Genomic DNA, 25245 nt, shown 5'->3' with positions numbered 1-25245 from the left:
AGCTAGTTGTCAGGCATTTTAGAGATGGATAATGCAAGAACTGTTAATATTAAACAGCAGAGGAAGAGGAGTTTTCTGTATTTGAAATGGAGGAGAAAGAAAAAAAGCAGATGTGTCTATGGTATTAAAGTAAAGTAAAGCAGGTAAAAAGGGACACATGAGAACATTAACATCAGGCTATCTTGTACAACTCACCTTAAAGAGACGTCTAATTACACCATCTAACACATCCCATTTGGTTTTTCCACTAACACCAATGGATCCTATCAAATATGCCTGAGATTTTTGATCCTAAGTAAGAACAAAATAAAGTAAGATAAAATTCAACTATGCCTCTTATTACTATATTTCTTACTAAAACTTATGAATGTAGTTGGTGATTGACACTAAAGAATTTATTAAACCTGTGAGTTATATAGTAACAGATATACATGAAGGGTTCTACAAAACAAAACATGAACCTAGAAAATTAACCAAACAAATAAAATAAAAGCAGTAGCAACAATAACAGGAAAGAAGAGATTAGATGAAGTGTTAAGTTAGGGAAACTGACTTGTGATGTGTTCAGTAGAAAGGAAAGGGGAAGCATCAGAGAGAATGTCCCTGTAATTTAATATGATTGATACAATCGTACGAGAAGACGCTTTTGGGGAAGGAAAGGGTGACAGAGACAGAATAGCACTAAAACATACAAATCTTTGAACTTTACTATTTTTACTATTCCGTGATCTTATCTTTGATTAGTTCAATGCTTAGTATTTTTTCATTTTTAAATTTTAATCTAGATGTAAGAAATGGTATTCATCATAGTATGACATTTGCATATTTACAAAACATATCCAATTTTCAGTTTATTGGAAAATTCACTGTTTCCAAGAAACTGCCAGAGAAAACTATAGGACCCATTTTATCAAGCAAAGAGTACTTTTATAAAACAATGGTTCAAAATGTATATTTTTTTTTGTAGAATGGAGTTTGAAGAATTGCTGGAAATATTAGAAATGTAAACAACTTAGGATTTGTGGTTTGAAGTCTCTTTTATGTTGACTGGGAAAAGCAATTACAATATCAGTAAACATAGTTTGCTAATATATTACAGTCTTGCTTCTTGTCTCCAATTAGATGGCCATTCAAGGATGGTAAAATAATCACTGAGTCAAGGGTTATAAGACAAGGATTCTATAAGGCACAATATCTACCACCTACTTAAGAAATATGACCTTAGGTAAATCACTAAGCTGGCTCAGAGCCTCAATTTCTTCATCTAATATTTAACCCTATTACATGTAAATAATTATGAGATATAATTTCAATTGGAAGCCAGTATATTTTTCAGAAAATACTGGAGAAATTCACAACTGAATGACTGTGGTTTTCAATTTGTTTTATTACTTTTATGGAAAAAAATGCTTGTGTCCCCTCTCAATTCACACAGTGGACCCTTGATCTCCCAAGGTGATGGTACTTGGAGATAAGGCCTTTGGGAGGTAATTATTAGGGTTGAATTAGATCACGAGGTGAGACCTTCACATTCAGATTAATGGCCTTGGAGGGCATCTCTCACCTTTCCTCCCATCGACACTGACAAAAGGTCATATGAGAACAGATGGAGAAGCTGACCATCTGGAACCCAAGAAGGGAGCCCTCACCAGGCACCAAATGGGCCAGAATCCTGATCCTAGATATGCCATCCCCTAAAACTGAGAAAATACATTTCTGATTTTTAAACCACCACTCCTACGGTATTTTGCCAAGGCAGTTCTACCACACAAAGACAACTACTTTCTTAGATGCTATATTAGAAAAAGTGTTTAAAGATATGGGTTTTAGAATTATTTCAAAAAGAAAAATTTATTTGTGAATGTTGATAATGAAGTCAGAATGGGTACTCATACAATGCTAACAGCTGCTTTTAAGTTAGAGTTACTTTAGATTTCACTGAGACTATTACACATAAAGATCCACTTGGGAAAAGTAGGCACAAATCTGCAGTTCAAGCAGGAAGTTTATGGCACTGGATCCCTTGGAACATTTGCTCAATGTGAAAATTCACAAGGGCTATCTCACTTTTTCAACCCAAGTCCTTAAATTGTTTTACAATTCTAAAGGATTGTTGTTGTTTTTCTGGGAAAATAAAGTAGGATACTTACAAACTTGTATTATTGGCTCAACTGAAAGTTCAACTTGAAGTCTTTTTAGTTTTGAGAAAGTGTCATTATCAATTTGAATCTAAAAAACTAAAATACTTGCCTGATCAGTTAGGATCTTGCTTAAAAATGATGCAGACAAATAGCATCAATGGGATTTATCCTACTGAATACTATGAATACATATTCTACTGATTTAGTAGAATATGTGTCTTTCTGATGTCTCTAATATTTGTTTATCTTAAAGTGTTCTCTTTGTAGCAAGGTCATATTGACAGCTCTAGTGACATGCTACTGCACATCATAACCACTACCTATAATAAACAAGTGACACTCAAAGAGTATAGTAAACAAGTTGTTTATGTCAAAGAAATACATTTTTATAAGTTTAGGAGTTAAGAGAACTGACAAGCAATATTGTTTTCAAAGAATGAACATGTGATACCTATAATACCTAAATGGTCATGTCCCTACTTTTTATGCTTATTTAACCTATTAAGGTACTACCAAGGCAAACACCTTCAATAGGATATTTATTAGAACACACATTAAAAAGTAAAATACATTTAACTCATAGGAATTCTGACCCTCTAGTTATAAAGAATTTTAGGTAAAAGAAATACCTTTGCTCTACCATAGCCCTTGCTTATGGAGACTATAATTTTCACACTGCGGCCATCTTTATGTCCAGTTGCATCTCCAGCATCATCCAGCAAAATATCTACCAGATTTGAGGAGAAAAACACACACAATAGAGTAACATTAGCTGAGATTTGTTTTCTGTCCTGGCTTGCCCCATTTTTCCACTGTTCAGTGGAAATGCTTCCCATTCTAGCCAAAGTGGTTTGAAAAACCTCCATTTACAAGAAGATGAATTATATGGTTGGGCTAATGTTTCAATCTATGAATTCATTTCTGCCTCCAAAGCTCTTCATCGAGGCATTGGATCATTTCCTTTGGATGAGGAAATAATTCCTCCCCCACTTTCTTTTCCTATTACACACAGATCTGAGTAATACCTGAATAATAGTCACCATTATAACCATAACAAACTGAAAAGCAATCCAATTTTTCTATCCAAACTAAAATATTCAAGCTTAATACCCATATTTTTTTTGTGAATGCAAAGGTGTTGAGATTGATTGTCAAGTGAAATTATTTTCAAGCATTTGGCATATATTCAGCAGTGTTATTGCTTGCCTCATATCCACCATTATTAGGTACTACTAATGAATTTTAACCATGGTCATACTTCCCTACATAAGTATATTAATTATTGATCTCTATACTTATGCTAATAGTTTCAAAACCAATATGATGTTTTTAGTAATCATCCACAAGAAACATGATAAAACTAGTCAACCTTTAAAGTACCAGTTTTTAATTGTGATTAAAGATTAATTTTCAAGATATATTATACAAGTGATATAACCAGGTACAATATATTTGGAGAATTATTATGAAAAACTATCCCAAATATGTTTTCTTTCAATAATGATGCTATTATTGAGGTGTGCTTGATTCAAAGATAGTAACCTGTGAATAAAGGAAACTCAGTTACGTGCCGCAGAGCACGGGTGCCTGGTGATAAGCTGACTCAATGGCTCTGCCGATAATTATTTATAGGGACAATAGCTGTGACTGTAACATCCTAGAAACAATTTAACAAGATGGCTCCTGAAAATGGAATGGCTGCTATTACATTAGTAATTAAGCATATGTAATTTTGCAGAGGAAGGAGTCAAAAACTGGTTTGAGGCCATTTACTCAAAAAACAACTTCTTAGACCTGAATAGGAAAATTTTCACTAGAAATTTTTGAATCATCAACAACAATCTCCTGTACTACAATTGAACTATTTTAGAAGATTGATATCTTCATAGTCTTTAATTTTTCAAGTATTCCACTCAGAAATAAAAGTCTTTGAAGGAATTACTTTTGGTTCCTCTCTAAAAGAACAGGGTAACTATAGACTAAAACAATCTATGATATATCTCAAAATCGTTAGAAGAGTATAAAATTCCCATGCATTGAAATGATTAATGTTTGATAAGAAGAAAGTGCTTATTATCCTGACTTGATTATTACATATTGTATACCCGTATTGAATTAAATATACACCATGCATATGTATGAATATTGCTCCCCCCAAACCCTCTTCCTTAAGTGTTAATTTTCTTGTTTCTAATTTCAGAAAGTTAGTTTTCCATTGGTTGTTCATACATAAAGTTCTTGTAATTCATGTCTATTTCATTAGTACTCTGCTCAACTACTCACAAATATTCATAAATATTCAACAAATACCCATGAAGCCTAAAGGATATTAGAAAGTATACTGGGCATTGAGAATAAATACCAAAGTAAGAAGGAAAATGAATTCCTTGCTCTTTTGGAATATACATTCTCAAATAGGTAGTTTCAGAATGTGTTGTACTCTGTAGGAAATCGACAGGTCAGTGAAGCAGAAACTGAAGAGAGGAAGCTCTAGATAGGCAATTCTGGAAGGGTTTCTTGGGAAGGGGATGTCTGAGGTAAGACCAGAAGGTGAAGCGCTGGGCAGGTGAAGAATGAAAGTGAAAGTGAAGAGATTCAGTTAACAAGAATAAGTGAAAGAGACTTGTGTAAGAGCTTGGGAGGGCAGCACATGTAGTAGGAAGTGATGTTGAAGGAGGCTGTAATCTATGGCAAGGGGTTTAACCTGATTGCTGGTCCACATATCTGCTCAAGTTTGCCTTGGAACACATCTAACTTCTCACAACAGTAGGATAGATTTACCATTAAATGAGTGACTGTGCTTGGCATCTGTATATGTGGCTATGGCTACCTGGAGCCAAATCAACACTATAAAGTCCAGGCACTGGATTCATCCAGACTGAATTCAAATACTAGTTCTTCTACTTCTAAGTTACACGATCTTGAAAAAAAACCAAACTGCTGTAGTCACTTTTCTAAGTATTGGTTCTGATCTGTAAAATGGGCTTAAACAGTATCTACTTTGCAGGGTTATTGAGTGTATGAGATAATGCTTTAAAAGTATTTTATCCTTATGTTTAGTAAGTTTTGCTCTTTTATTATTCATTTCCTCTGCTTATTCTAAATCCTATTGAGTATAGGTCTGGGTCTTCCCTGCTCTCAGTATATTGATAGGACAATTACCTAAGAAAATGTTTCTGGAAAAACAGCAAAACAGCAAATTTAAAGTGAGAGACCTATTTTTTTGTTTGTTTGTTTGTTTGTTTGTTTTCTGGTGGGGGAGTAAATTTTGGTCCCAAATGTTTATAAACATTGTTGTCCTGAATTAGGAGAAATTCCAACTTGCCTTTTAGATATAAGATGAAGGTAAATACACATTTAGGTCATTTATTTTATGTTGTAAGGACAGCCATAATAGAACTTTAAAAATTTTTACTTTTTGAAGAGATGTAATTTACAAAAAATATAATCAAAAACAGCATTCTATATCATTTCCCTAATCTTCAGGCTTCTGCTTCTCCTCCTCCTCCTCTCTCTCCTTCTCTTTCTGTATTTCAATGTGATTTAAGGCAAGCAGCAAAGTGGCTCAGTTCTACACTGGCATATAAAATTATTCAGGAACATGTGCACTATTGGTTTCCAAGCGTCATCTGGTGGTTGTACTTTGTAATCACCCCAGATCCTCATGTAAACATTTCCGAAACTAAATCTTACATCATAAAATGATTCAATGCCATAGGAGCAGTTATACTTCAGAACTGAATAGTTCATCAGATATTAGGATGAAATTATGTCATATGATTCCATTTGCAATCAAATCAAAACTGTACCCTTGTTCCATCATTAGTACTGTTGAATCCAGTATGTTCTTTCAGTTTGTTGAAAATTTAATAGAACTGCAGACTGGATGATGTAGCAGTATTATGTTCTCTCTAGGCAACATCATTCAGTATCATCTAGTCTAATTTAGGAACTGACTGTACACTGAAAATTCTATTAAGTTGCATGGAGTTATTATTATTATATTCATAAGTACTAATGATCATCACTGAGAATACTTATTATTTCTTCATTCTATTCCTAGTCATGGCGAAGCACTTCCCAAGTAAAAGTGGTATTTTAAAAAATGATATGAAATATATATCTCTAAGATTCACATACTATGTTTTTTTACATATTATGAAATATATTCACAAAGTTTCACATATTATGTTCTTTTAAAACCACAGGTAGAATGAATTTGTAAGATAAAAATGGGATTATTTCTGATAATGTTAACATTTTCAGGAGAGGGTACCATTTTTCAAATTCCAGGCTTGTCCCCACCTGCGCTGAGCCTCAGGTGTGCTGGGCTGGGTGGGCACGCGCACTAGCTCACCTGAGGTAACCGACTCTGTGATATTCAGATTGTTGAGAGACAGCCCTAGGGACTGCCGGGAAGAGGAGGAGGAGGTGCTGCTGGAGGACTCGGAAGGTGGCCGCGCAGGCTTTACTGAGTTACCAGTCTCAGCTTTCAACCGGTCGTTCTCAGCCTTTAGTATCTCAATTTCATTCTGTTATTAAGATGAAAAATGTTGGATGAGAAAGTGGCTCTAAGGCTTGTGTTAGATTCCTCTGTTGAAGCATGTGAGCTTGCTTTCAATAAGCAAATATAAATCATGAAAAGAGGTTTCCTAATAAACAAGGAAAGTTAACCTTCACTTTGTCTCTGATGTGTATGTATTTCTATATTCACAAGTATAGACGTTATTATTATAATAATTACTATGCGCTGGGAGTTAAACCCAGGGCCTGAAGCATGCTAGGAAAGCAGTCTACCCTGAGGTACACCCCAACCCTATTTTTAAAAAATATCCTATTTTTGAGAAGGTTTTTTTTCAAGACTTGACCTCATTTCTCATTTGAATTAAGAATAGCATAAATCTTAAGATTTATGATTATGATTTATTTATGATTTATGATTTAAGATTCAATAGATCCTAACACTTTTCATATTAAAAGTGATATTAAGGGCTGTGGATATAGCTCAGTTGGTAGAGAGAGTACTTGCCTCACAAGCACAAGGCCCTGGGCTCAATCCCCAGCACCACAAAAAAAAAAAAAAAAAAAAAAAAAGTGATATTAAAATCTCATAGGCAAATGATGTCATTTGTAATTCTGTAAATTCATGGAGAATAGAGAAACAGCAAAACAAAAATAATATATAAAGCAATATAAAATTACTTCATAATTCTAGTTAACAAATGAAAAAGGTTTTGTTTTCTCAAGATGGGGCAGTAAATTCATAAAAACCTTCTTATGAATATATACAGTGGCAGATGAATCTGCAGAGCAAAATAAGCTTTTCTTATTTCCGTCATCTGTGGTACCAAGTGATTACTGGTTTACAATAATAAAATGAAAACTTAGTCTGAGCACAGACCGGTTCTGAATTTAGCTTTCAGATGCTTTCAAAAATACGAAAGCTTTACTTTTACAGATGGCATTCTAAATCACTTTAATTTCAATATTCAGAAATCTTGTGTTGAATTTCTATAGTTTTTTTCATTATTTTTGTTTTTCAATAGAAAAATAGGTAAAGGTATTTGAAAGCCATATTTCAAAAGAACACTTTAGAAAGTCAACATAAAGGTAACTCATGGAAAAATGAAGAATCAAGAATTGTAGTAGTTTAACACTTAGCTCTCAACCCAAATCCAACACTAGTATAAGCAATAGTATAATAGTAAAAGTTCAACTGGCCAGTTTGCTCTCCCACTTCCAACTCTGGATTTGACAAAATTCTCTATTCAGTATTAACAACTGAGTTGTGAGTCTGAATAAACAGAGTATATTTCCACAGTGGGTTTAAAAATGGAATCTGTTGTATAATAACTTAAGGAAGAGGAAAGGCAGCATTGTTATCTCTCCATTTTGTTCCCTGAAGGTGCTTCAGGCACAGACCTGCATCCGGTTCATGGCTTCCCGAATCTGATCAAGATGATGAGCAGAGCTGAGGGCCTCCAACCGAATATCTGTTAATTTTAATTCCTTTTCTCTGAGCTCGCTCTTCAGCTGCAGAATTATCTCTGCCTCAGCCTCTGTGCATTCACAGATCCTGAATAAAGAAACAGACACAAAATCGGTGGTCTGGGAAGCAAGAGGATTAGGGAAAGCAATGCCTCTTTTAAAGGCTGAACTGCCACAGTACCCAGCAGGTACAGAAAGTATTTGCTGGAAAAACCTAGAGAAAAGGAGAAATAATTTTATTAACCATAATGAATTCATAGGTTCAAAACTGAAAGTAGTTCTCTTTTTCTCTTAATCTTATTTTTTGAAATTTAAAAACAATCTACAGAATACAAAGTGATCCTCAAAATTCCTAGTAGCTGGTATCTCTATATCCTACCCACAAATACAGGGCAGAAGAGTAATATTACTATATTTCATTCTATATTTTCCAAGGGCCTTAAGTCTCCATTTGCAACATGTGAAATATTCCTTTTTAAGACTCAAGCCTGAAAATGTTGATTTCTCCTTTTGTAAAATTGTACAAACAGTAACCATATTTGCCTCTACATCATCTTCCAGTTACAAAGAAAATCCAATGTGAATATTGTAGAAAATAATTTAGAAGATTAGTTTTGGACTTTTAAATAATGGATGAGTGTTGCATAATCTTCCTGTTAGGCTCAGCTGATTCAGGAGATCACAGCTAATGGAAGGAAGTTGCAGACCTCAGCCCACGCAAGAGGCTACCTTGGGGCCACTGAAAGGTCATATAGTGCTATACCCTTGTTTTCTTTTTTTCTTTTGTTGTTTGTAGACAGCTTCATAAAAAAAAAAAAACTGCCAAAAGAATTTGCTTTATATTGACTAATACCTTTTCCATTTAAAATTTGAACACTAGATTGTTGATCACAAAATGGCATGGTGCTATTTCCTTCCCACATAAATGATGAAATTATGTAGCCAAAGCACAGTGGCTCTGTTCTACATGACAGTTCTATGATAGCCATTATCATGAGCATACAGGAAAATCTGACTTAAACAGTATGTGAAACAAAGAGAATCATTTCATCAAAAAGCATTTCTACATTCTAAATGTTACGTTCTTTCTTGTGGTATCTAAAAGTAGGTTACTATAGAAACGCCTTGTTCGATTATCTAATAGGATCGAAGACAAATGGAATGTAGGTTGGTTTTAGAAAACTAAAATTTTAATTGAAAAACACAGAGAAGGTATTTGTGGTTGAAATGCATGCAAGTAATTTTAGAAAACACACAAAAGCAAGTATTGGTAGGTTAGAAACTGGATCTTTGCAGTTTTCATGCATCACATCATTTTACCGGGATCTATGCTTGTAGATCACAGGGCCATTTTGCCGTTTCTTTGGTGGCCAGACAAGAAGTGACCTGCATGTATGCACAGTTAGACAGACACATGGATAAATGCAAGTGAAAACAAGTGAGAATGATTGAAAAAAGTAGAGAATAAGATCACTATTTAAAAAAAAACAAACAAAGGCAAATGCTGTCTATCATTCTCAGTAAGATTTGAAAATGATGGGTACAGATATGGTGCTGTAGTTATGAAAGTACAACTGACTGCATTCAGAACATACACAGGGGCTTGGTCTGAAGGTGTTTATTTAAAAAAAAATGGGTCAGTATTCTGCAAAGGCAATAACTTACGCTGAGGTAGATTGAGAGGGCTTCATGGATGCTGAACTGCAGTCACCACCAGCATTATGGGGTAACTTGGGAGATGCGGGAAGAGATGAATCAGTAAGTTCTTCAATGTCTGAATGTGAAGAAGGGGGCTTGGTGGACTTTTTCTTTCCAAAGGCTTGTTTGAAAGAACTTCTCAGCTGAAAGAAGGACAGAAATTACCTCTCTTGTCTGTTTGTACCTGGAGGGGTTTTGTTTCGGGGCGTTAGTTTGCAGGTGCCACCTAGCCACTGCCTGGGGTCAGTATATATAAGCAGAGTATTAACAGTTGCAGCACAGTATCTCTAAAAAAATAAAACATGATACTGCATGTTGTTTTTCCTTTTCCTTTTGTATTAATCCAGCACAGCGCAAACATGGAAGGCTTTTAAATAGTGCAAGGTCAAGGGCATGGCTGTCAGAGCACTCATTTAAAACTAAGTACCTTGAAGGGATCTCCATTCCCAATGCTTCTCTCTTCAAGGCAATTTGTTTTAAATGGCCACTTTAGCGCTACAATCAAGTCATATCCTGCTGACAGTACAAACTTAAAAAGCAAAATGAAATCAAATTCACCTAACACTTCATTAATTGTGATTTTCTATTCAAATTTTCAATTCCCAGACTATTCAAAACCAGAATTGGTATCCCCTACAGCTCTATTCAGAAAGTGGTTTTACTTCTCTTTAAAATTTGAGATTAAAATGAAAAGACACAAAGAAAAGACATACAAGGTAATCTGTTTTTAAAAGGTATAAAAGCCTACTGCCAAAATGAATAGCATTCATGCCAAGGTAGGGTTTTTTGTATAGATGCATGCCAAATTGTCCATGGTTTATATTCACCTCACTTCCTCTAGAGTTCACCTTGCAGAAACATGAAAGAGTGTGGAATTACAAATCAAGGGAATGAAGGCTGATCAGTATTTTAAAATATTACCTGCATAAACATTTTTTTAAAACAAAAAAGATTTTTTTCATTATTTACAGAAAGCATTCCTGTAACTTCTGATAGTTTTGTTTTGGATTTCATTTAGTGCTGTATTTATTTAAAATCTACCTTCATCTCCTGGTTTAAAACAAAACAAAACAAAACCAAAAAAAACCCAAAACTTTCACTTAGCTGTTTTTAAACTTTTGCAGTGACTGCAATCTTCCCCTCAGGTTTTAATGGTTGCTTACTATTATCATAAATTATAATAAGAATATCTCTAGCAAATTTAAGGTGCAGTTCTGTGAAAGTTCATTTCTGCATTTCCACTATGTTCTACTGGTTAAAAACAACAACAACAAATAGCACACATGCTAATATGGTTGGTTTCTTGTGGGGTAAGCTTATTCACACTGTAGTCCACTGATTTCAGGGGTGCAGTGGTAGCTTTCAAAGTCTGTTCTTTCCTTTTATCAACTCCAATTTTCCTTTTCCTCCACCATTAACATCATCACCATCACCACCACCACCATCATCATCATCTTTATCATCGTCTTTCTCTCCACCCTGACAATAAACCCCTGCTCTTAGTTCTCACTCCAGAAAGTATGCTCTTCAGCACCGTGACAGGCTAATGTTGGTGACTAGTGCAACATTTGAGGTGCCAGAGTCACTTGGATGGGACTCTGTAAATTGCTGCAGATTTTTAAAGCTCCAGAGGAAAAAAAACCTAAGTCCTTATCACAGAATGAGCTATTGAATTAGCCAGGTGGTGAGCGCTTACCCAGTTTTTCTTTTTCTTTTTCTTGGAGTCAGCATCATTACCACTGCCAATGCTGGAATGGCTTGTGGCACTGTTGATACTAGAAACACTTTCAGAGGAATGCTGTCTTCTGATGCGGAGATCTAGCAATAGAGAGTATCAGATTTGCTCATAAGAGTTGCAGTCTGAACAAAACGTCTTTGAGGCTTTCTAAAGAGGATGTTCTCCAACCAAGATCAACAGGCTTTGTATAGTTCATTTTATTGCAGTTTTGGTCTTACAAGTTTAATAAAGTACAACTTTATGTACTTTAATTAACTGAGTTATCTACATTAAGATTCAGCAGGAATCTCATATGAGTCTGTAACACTCGATGCTTTAATGAGTTCTGAATTTTGTCCAAAATTGAAATGCCATCCTAGTGATTTCTACTGAATACCTGGATCATACAGCAGTTCCACAATGATTTATTCCAAGTGATTATTTCCATGGAGTAAATGGAAACTCATAATAGGATGAGAATTAATTCTTTTTAATATTTGTGCTTTGAATAAAGTTACCAAAGCCAAACATACTGACTTTCCATTTCACCGAATCATTCCATGTCAGAGCCAAAACAAACCTCGGAAGTCAAATAAACACATCATTTAGCAGATGAGGAACTTGAAGTGCAAAGGAGTTGACTTGACCAAGGTCAAAGAAGCAATGAGGAGAAGATCCTCCAGAGAGAGTCTAGGTAGGCAGTTTGTGAATTAAAGAACATATGCAAATCATTCTTCCAACACACCCCTAGCCCCTGCCCATAAGTAAGTAGTAAGACTAATAATGATGCTTAGTATGCCCCTGCATACTTAATTTTACTCTTGATGTAAACCAATGAAATGATTTTATCTACTAAACATAATTCACACATGGCAATGTAAATGAAAAACAGGGGCACAAACCTCAGAGCTAGACTGAGTCTAATATCTATTGTGTAACCTGCCACATAACATGGCTGTGCTAAACTTCCCCAAAGCATTCAGTGCTTCTCTGGTTACACAAGATATTTTAAAGAGAATAGCATTTGATATTTTATAAACATTTTAAAAGTTTCCACTTATTCTCTATAAGATTTATTTGTAACTATTAAAATTAAAACAAACTGAAATTTTATTTACTTACAGTAAACTGGTATTAAGAGCTAGTCAGTTACCAAGAGAATGTATAAGGTCAAATATACTTTTAGAACATCCCTATTAACATATTTAATTGGTATTAATCAGATTAGACAAGCAAAAAAAAAACCTCAGTGGAGCTTGTAATATGTGAAAAATTACTATATAACTTTTAAAATTTTTCTTAGAAAAAGTAGTATAAAATCAAGCCTGTCCAGTTGATTAATTTTTTGAAGAGTAAAAATGATCCATGGCAATATAACTGGTTACTTTAAGAACATGTAATACATGTGTGTATGTGTGGGTATGTGACTTATGTATTTATAGATTCATACATGCACACTCAGACTTATATACATATATTAGCAATAAATAACTTAATTTTCCCTTTAAGATAGTCATGCTGACAGATTTCGTGGGAGGAAAAAAAGAGCCATTTTTCAGAATCCCTAGGTTTGATCACTTAAAATTATTTTAAAAAATTATGAGAACCATTTAGTGTTTTTTATGACCCCAAAGTACCAATTTTAAAACCTAAATCAAGGTATGTGCACTGTTTATTTATGTGCACTGTTTTGATTCAATACTAAAGGAATCTAATAGCCCTTAATCAATATAGAAGTCATATGAATAAATCACAGAAAATTATGTGTAGGTATTTATTCATGCTTTAAATTTCTGCTGCAGTTGGCTATTAGCTTTTCTGAATAAGACACAACATTTACTAACTTTTCCCAGTAACTAACTTTCATAAAGAAAGCAGGTATGTGTTAGAGATTTCTAGAGTTTTAATCATATCTGGAATTAATAAATTATACTTGATTTTACTAATCTCAAAGTTTTAAAAATATAGGTAATGCATTTTATTTTAACAGTTTCTTTCTAGTGCTTGTAAGAATTTGGCTCTGTATGGGGCATCATAGAGTTAGCAAAGAATTATTAACCAATAAATACCAGCAATCCTAACACATGGAGATGCCTATTTTAAAAGTATATTTTTCAGATATACATTTGTTTACTCATTAATTTTCATTTGTCACCCTCTGCCCCACCACTGCCCCCTGCCCCCTGTTCAAGTTACTAACATCACTTACCTGCTCCGCAGCAAAAATAGTTATCCAAATTTCTCACCTTCAAACCATTCTATACACAGGAGCTAGAAAAATCTTCACGAAACATTTCATCACCACTGCCTTACTAAACACTATCTCCTGTTAAATGTTACCCCTGTAGGAAGGTCTTTCTTGACTTTACAACCTCTAATAGGTGCCCTTGGACACTCTTTTTCTATGGCACTCTGTTCTTGTCCACCTTAGAACAACTGTGGTATGCATACCCAGCTACACCAATGATCACATACAATCATTTATTTTCTGCTCTTCCACTAGACTGAAAGTTCAGTGCAGACAAAGTCCATGTTTATTTATTTATTTTTTACTGTGTATGTCCAGGGTCTTACACAACACTGCATGAAGTAATCGATTAATATGTAGTTGTTGAATAAGTTTATTCTAATTGTTGACTCAAAACAACTCTGTTTGCCATTATTTCTAAAATATATTTATCACTAATAGTAATTTAATATATGTATATATTTTATTTAATTGTACTTGGTACTTTCTTTTATTCAGTACTGGTGATCAAACCCGGGGCAGCACTCATGTTAGGCAAGCACTCTAACCCTTGGCCTATACCCCCAGTCCTATTTGGTATTTCTTTTTTTTTTTTTTTTATTGTAAACAAATAGGATATATGTTGTTTCTCTGTTTGTACATGGAGTAAAGGCATACCATTTGTGTAATCATAAATTTACATAGGGTAATGTTGTTTGATGGTACTTCTTAAAGAAAAACTATTTCATGTTTACACAGAGGTAGTGACTTAAAGAACAATAATATATTTGGAAAAATAAAAGTAAAACTTCCCATAGCTTCAACTGTCAGTCTTATAATAATTATGTTAGTTACAGTTGTTTAACATATGAAATATGTATATATGAGAAATATATAACATGGACATATGTGGTAAAATACATATTTACCTTTCATTGAAGAGAATTATGGTCCACTTGGGTATAGAATCACTCATTTTCTTTTTCTTTTTAATTATTTTGGGGGGTATTGGGGATTGAACTCAGGGACATTTGACCACTGAGTCACATCCCCAGTCCTGTTTTGTATTTGATTTAGAGACAGGATCTCATGAAGTGCTTAGGGTCTCGATAAATTGCTGAGTCTGGCTTTGACTCGTGATCCCCCTGCCTCAGCCTCCGGAGTTACTGGGATTACAGGCATGCACCACTGTGCCCAGCTTAGAATCTTTCATTTTTTAATCTTTGTATTCAAGAAACAAAATTTCCAAGGGCATAGCAGACATTTAAATACACTTATAAATGAATAAATATCATTTTATTATAGACTTCTTATTTGTCACTTTTAATAAATGTGATGCACAAATTTAGATAAAAAGGTAAATTAATGAGTTTTATGCAAATTTGCTATAATTTGACCATCTATAAAAGTGTTGCCTTACTCCAAATAGTTATGATAAGATTATATGCTAAAAATTTATATAAAATTATTTTAAAGTTCTCAAAAACTGAATTTCAATATGATTTCACAAATTTATAGACTATCCAATCTGAATAAACCATAGAAAGATATATAATTAATCCAACTGACTTTTCTTCATATATTAATGGTCAATGTGACACAAATAATGTTAGATTCACTGAATTTAATATTGTCTTAGTATCTCAGAAACACAGTCTAAATACTGTTGACTATGTAACTATTTATTTTGCTAATTTTTAAAATGTGGGCAATTATTTTTTTCATATTTTTTGACCAACTTAGATATGACATTATTTTGTTCCTCTTAGTTACTACCCCTCCCACATCTCTGAGTAAAGGAATTCCTATTTTTTAAATTCCGATAGATATACTAAGCTACCTGTTGCCTAAGATAAAAGGAATCCTTCCAGAAAGTTTCACTTCAGTGACTTGTGCTGTATTAAAGAAGGGATTAAGCCTTTTTAAATCCCTTCTGGACCTATTTACGACATGAAGACTTAGAACATAAGCTGCTTTATTATAGCTCTAAGATAAGCTTTAAATACGCAGTAATTTTCCATGTAGCATATAAATCAACTCCCCCACATGGAAAGTTGTTAAATTCTTAACAGAAGTAGCCCATAGAAACCCAGTTTGTCTTTCAACTTAAGTAGACCTCATTTTATGTAACTGTTTTCCTAAAGTTTAAATTCAGCTATATATTTTTAATTATGTTATTCTTTTCTATGAAATTTGAATAAGCCCCTTTCATGTGCAAGGCATTGCCACAGGCACTGGGATGAAGAAACAAACCCTCGTACATAAATCAGGACAGACAGACCTCAAAGGCACCAGAGTACAATGCAAATTTTAATAAGGGAAGTACAGCTATTTCCAGAAACATCACAGGAGACCTCATCCAGTTTACGGGGACAAAGTGGCATATTGAAGCTAATTTCTGCAGTTTCCCAAAAAAAGTTTTTATGTTGAACAAACATGGTAGAATGTTCCAAGTAGAGTAATCAATCCGTATTAAGAACTTACGAAGAATGGAAAGAAATTCAGGAAAGCTGAAATACGGAACACACAGTATAATGAAAGAGCAAGAAACAAAGTCAAGAACAGCATCTGGCACATAATTAGCAACCACTTAAAGTTGGTGAAGGGAGATTATCTCATGTGGAGGAACTGTTTTTCAACCAAAAGGCAAGGGGGTGCCTATAGATACCTGCTTTAGATGATTGCTCTGACTTTAGCATGAAGAATGGTATAAAATGGGTAAGATTAAGAGAAGAAAAGCTACGTAGGACTTTGTGGCCATAGTTTAGGAGAGACATGAAGAATGGTGACAGTAGGATAAGGAAAAAGTGAACAAATCTAAGAGATACTGAAGGGATAGAATCAGTAGAACTTGCAGATTTATTGAGTCAAGATGGAGTTATGAATGACATCTTGATGAAAGAAGGGTGATGCAGTATCAAAGATACCCAAGGGGAGTTCTTCCTTGGCAACTAAATAGAGCTCTATCTCAAGAGACAAGCCCGGCCTAGAGACCCAGAGACAGTCACCAGCACATAAATGATAATGATAGCTACAGCGCTACGTGAGTTTGTACAGAATTTTGGATAGAGGATGTATAGAATCATAGGGTTCAGAAGCAGTTTGGAAGACAGCTTAGGATATCAATAATTAACAAATGCATATAATAAAGTGAATATACAGAAAAAGAAAAAAAAACTCTGAAAAATTTCAAAGGATAAGAAGGAAAACCAATAACATAGGATGTCCTGGATATGAGAAAAAAATTGAATGTTTTCAGCAGAAGGGATTAGACATCAGTATCAAATATGGTTTCCATGACTAGCACAATAAGAATTTTAAATATTTCCCTGGATTAACTGTCATGCTAGTCATTGCTGACCCTGGAGAGAAAAGTTTTGGTGGAGTGGTGGGAATAGAATCTGTGATCCTATGGGCTGAAGGGTGATTGGTGATTGACGACTTTGAAAAGTTTCAAAATTATTTTACCAGAACATATCTGGAAATAGGAAGAGAGATGATAAGAAATGAGGATTTAGGAAATAATTTTTAAGTTGAGAGAATGGAACATATTTAATGCGATTGAAAAGAGGACACAAATAAATTGAACCTATGTAAAGAAAAAAATGATATGACAATAATGAGCATTTCTTTAGTGGTGAACCAAAGAGTAAGACAATGGCAAAAAGGAATACTTCCATTGTTTAAAATTGTAGAAGTATGGTCATAATAAAATGCAAGCTGAGTTTTAGTCTGTTTTCTTCTTATTTTAAAATTATCTAGAGCATTGTCCCACCCAGGAGAAGTTGCTCCGCATGCCAGAGACTTGGTATATTAGCATATTGATTGCTTCATTTTTATATGCAGATCTGGATTATCATACTCATTGCTAGACTTGTTTTACCTGAAGTCAAATAGGCATGTATTACCCATCGACATCATTTCTGTCTCCAGATCAAGTGGAAAGAATGTATTTACAACTATAGAAGTCAATTCATTAAGGCCAATTTAAAAATTATTTGACAGTGAAAGTTCCTGCTCTCAAAGTCTAGAATTCTGATCCCATTAATATTACCCTACTCATTAGAAAAGGCAGTGCCAAAGCAGGTGCTGTGGTGCTCGCCTGTAATCCCAGCAGCTCAGGAGGCAGAGGCAAGAGGATTGCGAGTTCAAAGTCAGCCTCAGCAAAAGTGAGGTGCTAAGCAACTCAATGAGACCCTGTACAAAATAGGGCTGGGGATGTGGCTTAGTGGTCAATCCCTGGTACCAACAACAACAACAACAAAAAGGCAGTGCCAGTGAGTAAATACAGCTTTACTCTATAAAGAAAACAGACACCTATTACATAGGCTGTAAAATGACACCATTTCTGAATATACCTTTTGGAGGGTGGTCTGGGCCATTTAGGGCTCCCTGAATGGCAGCCTGGGCAGCAGAGTTCTGGGCCTTCAGCATTTCAATGGTCTCCCTTAGTTCTATAAGTTCAGACTCCTGTGAAATAAACAGAGTTAGAAGCTTTAATATCTAGAGAGAAAAACAAAAGTCCTTGTTCATTGTATACTATCAAATGGACTTTGTTTTATACAGTACCAGCCTTCTGAGAGATTTGGATACTTGGCTAATTTTGTGAAGTTGTATCTAACAACTTCTTTCTTAGCTAAAGTAAAGAAGAATCAAAACTTTTTCTTAGTTATTGTCCTATAAAAGTGATTTAAATAGTCATTAATTCTTTCAAAGGGTGGCACCTTTGATAAGTTCAAAGGAAAACACTCATTTTAGATATCAAACTTAGTCATATTACCCATGATTACATTAGATATTTAGATATCAGGATTATAGTACTACATTATATTGCATTTACTGTTGACTGGAAATCCAAGTGACTGCAGATTCTGCCTAAAGTATTTTGCATTTGGGCAACTGTTTCTTTGAATCCAAGTGTAAAATCTGTAACTCATTCTTAACTCACTCCTATTTAATGTCACCTTATTAAATTCTGCTGATATATCAATATCATTTTAGATTCTGACACTTTTCATTCAATAAAATTGTTAATATGAGGCTCAGGCTCACTAAGCCAGAGCAACACAAGAATTAAAACACCGAATGGAGATATATATAATACACAGCCCTTAACTAATAAATCACTAAAAAATCAGCTTAAAAATTAAATTTTTATAATAAATGTATACTTACGAATTGAGAATAATTTTGTTATGTCTCAATGCAAATTACTGTAACTGTGGTCTTTCACAGTTATTTAAGTGAATTATTTTAATGAAAATGACTTATAATGAGGGAGATAGGATAGCCAAAAAAGGGAGGGGTTGCATGATAAAAGAAAGAAACCAAGTACTGTTTCAGCAGAGACATTTCTACCGGATTCTTAATAGCAAGGGGTATCCTTCTTTCTGGTGGCACAATCCCAAGAACTATGTCCCTATATCCTTGTCAACATCTTAGAGGGAGAATTCCTTGGTAATGCATTTGTCATTCAGCATCTCCTCAAGCATCTTTAGAAAAAAGCCAAAGAATCAGGCTTGGGTTCTTTACCCCATGACAGTTCATGCATCCTCAAATGTCTCCCACAATATAGGGAAAAAAGTCAGGACTTCCATTGCAGGAAATTGCTCCATCCATGAGAATACCCAGTAACTATGCTAACTTTAGGAACTTAAAAATGACAGACAGTGCTAATTGAAGTGATATACAAGTTTGGAATACATACTTGATAACTTGTATATCTATTTTCTTTGGATATCTGATATATTCCTGATAGAGAATATATTTTAAAAACAAGCAGACTCTCTTAACTTTTAAGAACTTATAAATCAAAGGACCTCATAATAAATCAATAGTAATCTAGATTTATACATGTGTCTTCAAACACTTGACCGTAAATCCAATCCATGTACACTTCTCTATCATAATGGAGAAACACTGTATTTATGGAAAATTTCTAATCCAATTTATCTTAATTTCCGAGTCTCTCCAACTTCTATATTCAAGTCCCTGCCCAACTAGATAAGTTTATCAAAACCTAATATATTTTTCCATTTAAAATAAATCCCCCAAGAAATGAAAAAGTTCCTGGAAATTCATTCTGCTTCCCCTAGAAATTTATTCAAAAGAATACCTATGGTACATAATTAATAAATAATAATTTAAATATCAATTTTATAACATAAGCACTAGGATACATGTTAGATTTTAGTTGAAACCAGATTTTTATCCTTAAATTTAAAATCAATAATGCTGGTACTGTGGATTAAAAATCTCTTAAAATACTTGGCTTTATCTTTAAAAGAGAAGTGGAAATAGGCCTAAAAACTGAGCTTAACTTTCAGCTAGTTTATTTTAGTGTCAAAGTTTAATCTTTTCGAGAGAAATCTCTTCTAGGTCTGGGGATATAGCTCAGTTGTTAGAGTGCTTTCCTTGCAAGCACAAAGCTCTGGGTTCAATCCCCAGCACCACAAAAAAAAAAAAAAAAAAAAAAAATAATAACAATAATAATAATAATAAAATAAAATAAAGAAATCTCTTCTAGAAATTGTTTTTAAAATGATTAAAAGTGGAGAATGTTGTTCTGGGAATTTTTTTTTTTTTTTAGAATATTGTGTTTAATATGCCATACAAGAATGATCACATTCTAAAATTAAGATTCTTCTAAAAAACACAGATATTAACAGGTTAGCTGTTACTTAATGTGGCTCCAGTAAATCCAAAGGAAGAAAAACTAGGTAAGATGCGTTTATTATATGTAACCTGGGAAAACAACATCTGTGAGAATTGGTTCAGCTGAACTTAAAGTACTTGTAATATGTCCCATTGTCTTTGATTTAAAAGAAAACTAAATTTTAGGCTGATTGAGTAACCTGTTCCTACTTGAACTAGTTATTGCACCATATCTGCAAAACCTCCTTCCTTCTTCCTTATTTCAGTTAATGAGGTCTAGTCTCACCTTGTCCTTCAAGTTACAACCATCTTTCTTTGAGCTTTTTCATATGATTTTTTCCCTTTACTTTAAATATCCTTCCTGTCCCTTATAGGCCATGGTGAAGTCTCTCCCTAATTGTGAAACCTCTGTTTTCCTGTCAGAAAAAAATAATAAAAGAAGTCCCTTCCGTGGGCTCTCAGACCATTTAATGCATTGACTTATTTAGTTGTTAAAGAATATATCTTTTCACCTGATTTATGATCTCAGTAAATGTTGGGATGGTTTTCTTGAAATGTTCTGGTATATGATCAATAGATATATTTTACCTTCAAAGAATAATTGAAACCTTTGACTTCGACCACATTTATCTTTTATTTTTTTATAAGAGGGTACTCACTTACTTAGAGTGTAGGGTGACATAAAAACATCAAAACTTTTCTTGCTTAGTGTAAACAAAGTCTCCACATCGCTAATTAAGTAAATCGTCTCCTTTGGAGAATAATTAAGCCAGATTTGCCTTTTTCTCTTTCCCAATAATAGTATTGTAGAGAAGAACAGAAAGCATTTTAAATAAAAACTTGACTGTGATATAAAGATTGTTTTTCAGCAGTTTTTTAATCTTCATTTTTCTGCTTCATAAGTATAGTTGTTCACATTTATTTTTTAAGCTAGATGTTATTTGTATAACACATGGAAATTGCAATGCTGTCTCCAGACACAATTATCCTTTTTAAAATTTTTGTCCATGGTGGGGAGTCTGGATAAAGACTATGATTAGAAATGAGTTCCAGAGATAGCTGACTACAAAAATCATTAGATAATTTAAAATATTTCCCTATATCTCTTTATTTTGAAGTTAGCCAAACTCATAAGTTTTGAGATCATTAATAAACCTTCAGAAAAAATCCTGAGAAATGTATAAGCCATCAAGATATGAATTTACAGCCTTACTTCTCCAATTCAGTATTTTCCAGTTTCCTACTCTTGTCAATAGATACCAAAAGGAAGACTCTGGGTAGGATAACTCTCCAAAGGGTCTTGGGAATTAGACGATGAGATCCTATTTTGTTGATACTTCCTCCTCCTCCCAATGAACCACTTGAAATAATGATGCTCTAACACCCACTGCCTATATAAGATTACAGTTTTCCACGAAAGTTTCTTGTATACAAGAATTTAGATGGAGTCAATATAGCTGCAGTTTTGCATGTCTCTGAAGCTAAATGAGTTAAGATCACAAAATGCTTCAAAATAAAATAATCAAACACTGTGTTATAATACTAGCATTGCTTTACAAGCTGATCTCCTAACAGCATCTCATCTCTTTCCAAATTTCTCACTGTTAAAGGCCTTACTGAGAATCTCACAAGTTTGGCAACAAATCTCATGAAACAACTTAACCTCTTAGTCTCTAAATCTGTCTCACTTCCTCAAACTGACACTCAGGTAAGGTAGTCTCACACTATCCAGCAGTAGCTTCTTTGAACACATTTCCTTCCCCTCCCTCTTCTTTCTATTTGCCTTGAATTCTTGTTAATTTTGCAACTGAAATAATCTGGCCATGACTACTGCACATAGGTTCAAACAAAGGAAGTTCACCAAAACCTAATAGTATGAGCAATTTAAAAATTATGGATTCACATTATATGATATTCCAAAAGATTCATGGATGTATATCATCTGATCCTAGAGATGTATTTTTAAGAACACTTCCAGAATGTGAATATCTTAACATAAAATAGAAGAGTTAAGTTTGTAAACACCAAAATCAACTAAACTTTTAGCTTCCACATTATCTTTTTCAAAGATCTGGCTTTTAATTAATTGCCCTCATTTTCAATGTTTACATTCATGTTCATCTACTTACTCCCCTCCCAAAACTGCCCCCCTCCAAAAAAAAAAAAAAAAAAAAAAAAAAAAAAAGCAGTTTCAGAGAGGTAAGAAAGAGAAAGCCCTGAGATTTATGGTTAGCATGAAAGTCAATATCTGAGTTCCATCACTCTTAGAGAAAGATATTCCTGTGTTTTGCTCTGACCTTTGAGTGGGAGTAACCTAGCTCACTTTGATATATGTTCTAATAGCCCCAGTATGACAGCTATAGGGTAATAATTTGAATGCCTTCTGAATTTTAAATTCCTAAATATTAGTAAATATAGCTTTAGTAAATTTGAACACAAAGATTTAGCAGTAGTTCTGTAGAAATTTCACTTGTGAAAAAACATTTGCAGAATTCTTGCCATTTTAATGGTATGTATCACAGTCTTTCTCAACTGGCATTCTGTGAGAAAAGTAAGCCTTGCACAATGCTCTGAGTGATGTCTCCCATAATTTTCCTCCTTGCTGCTAATGTCAGGCTGCTCCTTTCTCTGAAATACATTCCTACATTTCCCTGGAACTAATCTTCTTCATCCTGCCAATGCTAAAGAGCTCCCCTGTGCTATCTCCACTCCGTAGCCAGCGTGAGGATGTGCGGGTTCCCTTTGAGAACACCCATGGAGTTGTACTCATATTTCTAACGACATGATAATTTTCTGCGTTTTGAATTATTCGTACATGTCTTTTCTTTCTTACCAGGCTATAAGTATATAAAATTAGTATTCTGGCACCCCAATTTGGCAAGAGAATCCGTGTTCTCTGGCACGTGGAAACAGAAAATTGTTAGGATGTTATTCAAAGGAGTGATTTTGAAATAAAAATCAAACTAAAATTTTGATGTAGTTTTAGGCTATAATGCCTCCGGATTGCTCAAATCACTCTTTGAAGACAAAAGATCGGGATCTGAGTTGCAGTTTCTGTTTCTTGCATGGAACCAAGAGCACGTGGCCACCTTGTTCTTCATTTCTTCACGTGTTAGCTACGGGTCCTACTCCCAATAGTCTCATTCTCAGCTTTACTTTATTCAGTGTGATTACTATCACCTAAAATCTGATGCTTTAATTATATATCTATCCTTATCTGCACCTATTAGAATATAACTTCCATGTGTAATATATACATATATAAGAATGTATATATATGGACTATATGTATAATCCATACATGGACTATAAAGTCCAGGTGGAATATTTTATGTGCATACATATATATGATTATTTTCATATATAAGGATATAAGCCTCTTGGGAAATATTGTGATCTACATAAATTTATGGTATATGTAATTTATGAGGAATGTATTATAATACTCAAGGAGTTTATGTTCTAGCAGAAATTTGTATCTGTATACAGAGATAGAGACAGAAAACAGATTCATATCTTGCAAACCAATCTATCTGTCTAAATTGTTTTTTTTTTTTTTTTTTTTTCACAGTAGAAATTCAATATTGTGAATGACTAAATAGGCAAATACAACGAAGAATTCCAAGAACAGAGTTTAAAAACCGCTGCTCTACATAATTCCGGCTTTTTCCTGGGATTGTTGGATCACCAGAGAGCAATATACCCTTTTATCTCAGCTCCCTGATGAAACGCCTTTACTGAAATATGAATACGCCCTTGGCTTTTAGAGGAATGTCTATCTGAACAGTGATTTTTGTCTTTTGTAATTCCATGACCCCAATTTAAGAACCTTTGAAATATATTTGTCCTTGAATTCAGGGCCCAAAAGTTTGTCTCTTCAATCTAAATTATGCTCTTCTGGTCAGGAAATGAGAACAAAACACACCAAGCAATCTTCCTTTGTGCCTCAGCTTCCTTGACATTCAGTTTGGTTCAGGGTTCTGTGGTGGTAATTACCAGGCTCAGGTATCTTAAATACATTCATCTACTGGTTTTCATTAGATTCTGTCACTGAATTGTGCCATATCTTACTGCAACTAATTTCATAGGCTTCTCAAAACTACTTTGAAAAAAGTCAATATGTAGAGCTCAGATTAATTAATAAACTAGCTACCAACATTACTGTGTGGTGTGTACAACATGCAACTAGAAAAGGCATTATTTTATTTTCAGATAAAAATGGTAAAGAAAATTTCATGCATCACAACGTCTTCTGCAAAAATTTCACAATTTTGGCAATGTTAGTTGAAGGACGTTATGCAAGCAATTATAAAATTTCTTATATTATGGAAACATTTTTAAGTATTCCAGCATTATTCATTGAAAATTAACATAACTCTTTACATTGATAGATTCTATAAGAAAATTTACTTACAAATATAAAGAGTTGAAGAAAATATGGGTGGGTATATTTCAATATAAAGAAAGTAAGACTTAAATGCTAACCCTCATTTTCAGTAGTATGCCTGCCATATGCCCCAAAATGATTTGTTTTATCTTACAACTTTTAAGGGGAAAAAAAAGAGAGAAATATAAAGAAAGGGAATGTCTCTTGATGGCCCATTGCATGTGCCATAATCAGCATCTAGCTTACTCTTTATGGTGATGCTATAAGGTAGATATTATCTTTCCCATTTTGCAAATGATGAATTTGAGATTCAGAAAAGGTTGGATAACCTTGTTCAAGATTAGATAGCTTCTAAGAGACACAGTCAGGATTCACACTCAGGATTACTGGTCTCCAACGTCAATATTCTGTTGCACCTGGTTGCTCAAAAGGC

General features: G+C 34.0%; 1 protein-coding gene across 1 annotated transcript in view; it reads right to left on the bottom strand.

Moving 5' to 3' along the window:
- Positions 1-25245, bottom strand: part of NAV3 (neuron navigator 3) — a 413749-nt gene that overhangs the window by 20528 nt on the left and 367976 nt on the right. The window contains 9 exon segments of the mRNA XM_079142522.1: positions 196-291; positions 2771-2868; positions 6499-6673; positions 8064-8217; positions 9450-9515; positions 9795-9970; positions 10655-10675; positions 11524-11645; positions 18130-18241. Coding sequence (XP_078998648.1) covers positions 196-291; positions 2771-2868; positions 6499-6673; positions 8064-8217; positions 9450-9515; positions 9795-9970; positions 10655-10675; positions 11524-11645; positions 18130-18241 — 1020 coding nt within the window.

This window comes from Sciurus vulgaris (genome assembly GCF_902686455.1).
Source record: "Sciurus vulgaris genome assembly, chromosome: 5".
Taxonomy (NCBI): domain Eukaryota; kingdom Metazoa; phylum Chordata; class Mammalia; order Rodentia; family Sciuridae; genus Sciurus; species Sciurus vulgaris.
The sequence above is the reverse complement of the archived record's forward strand: the minus strand, read 5'-3'. Positions and strand labels throughout refer to the sequence as shown.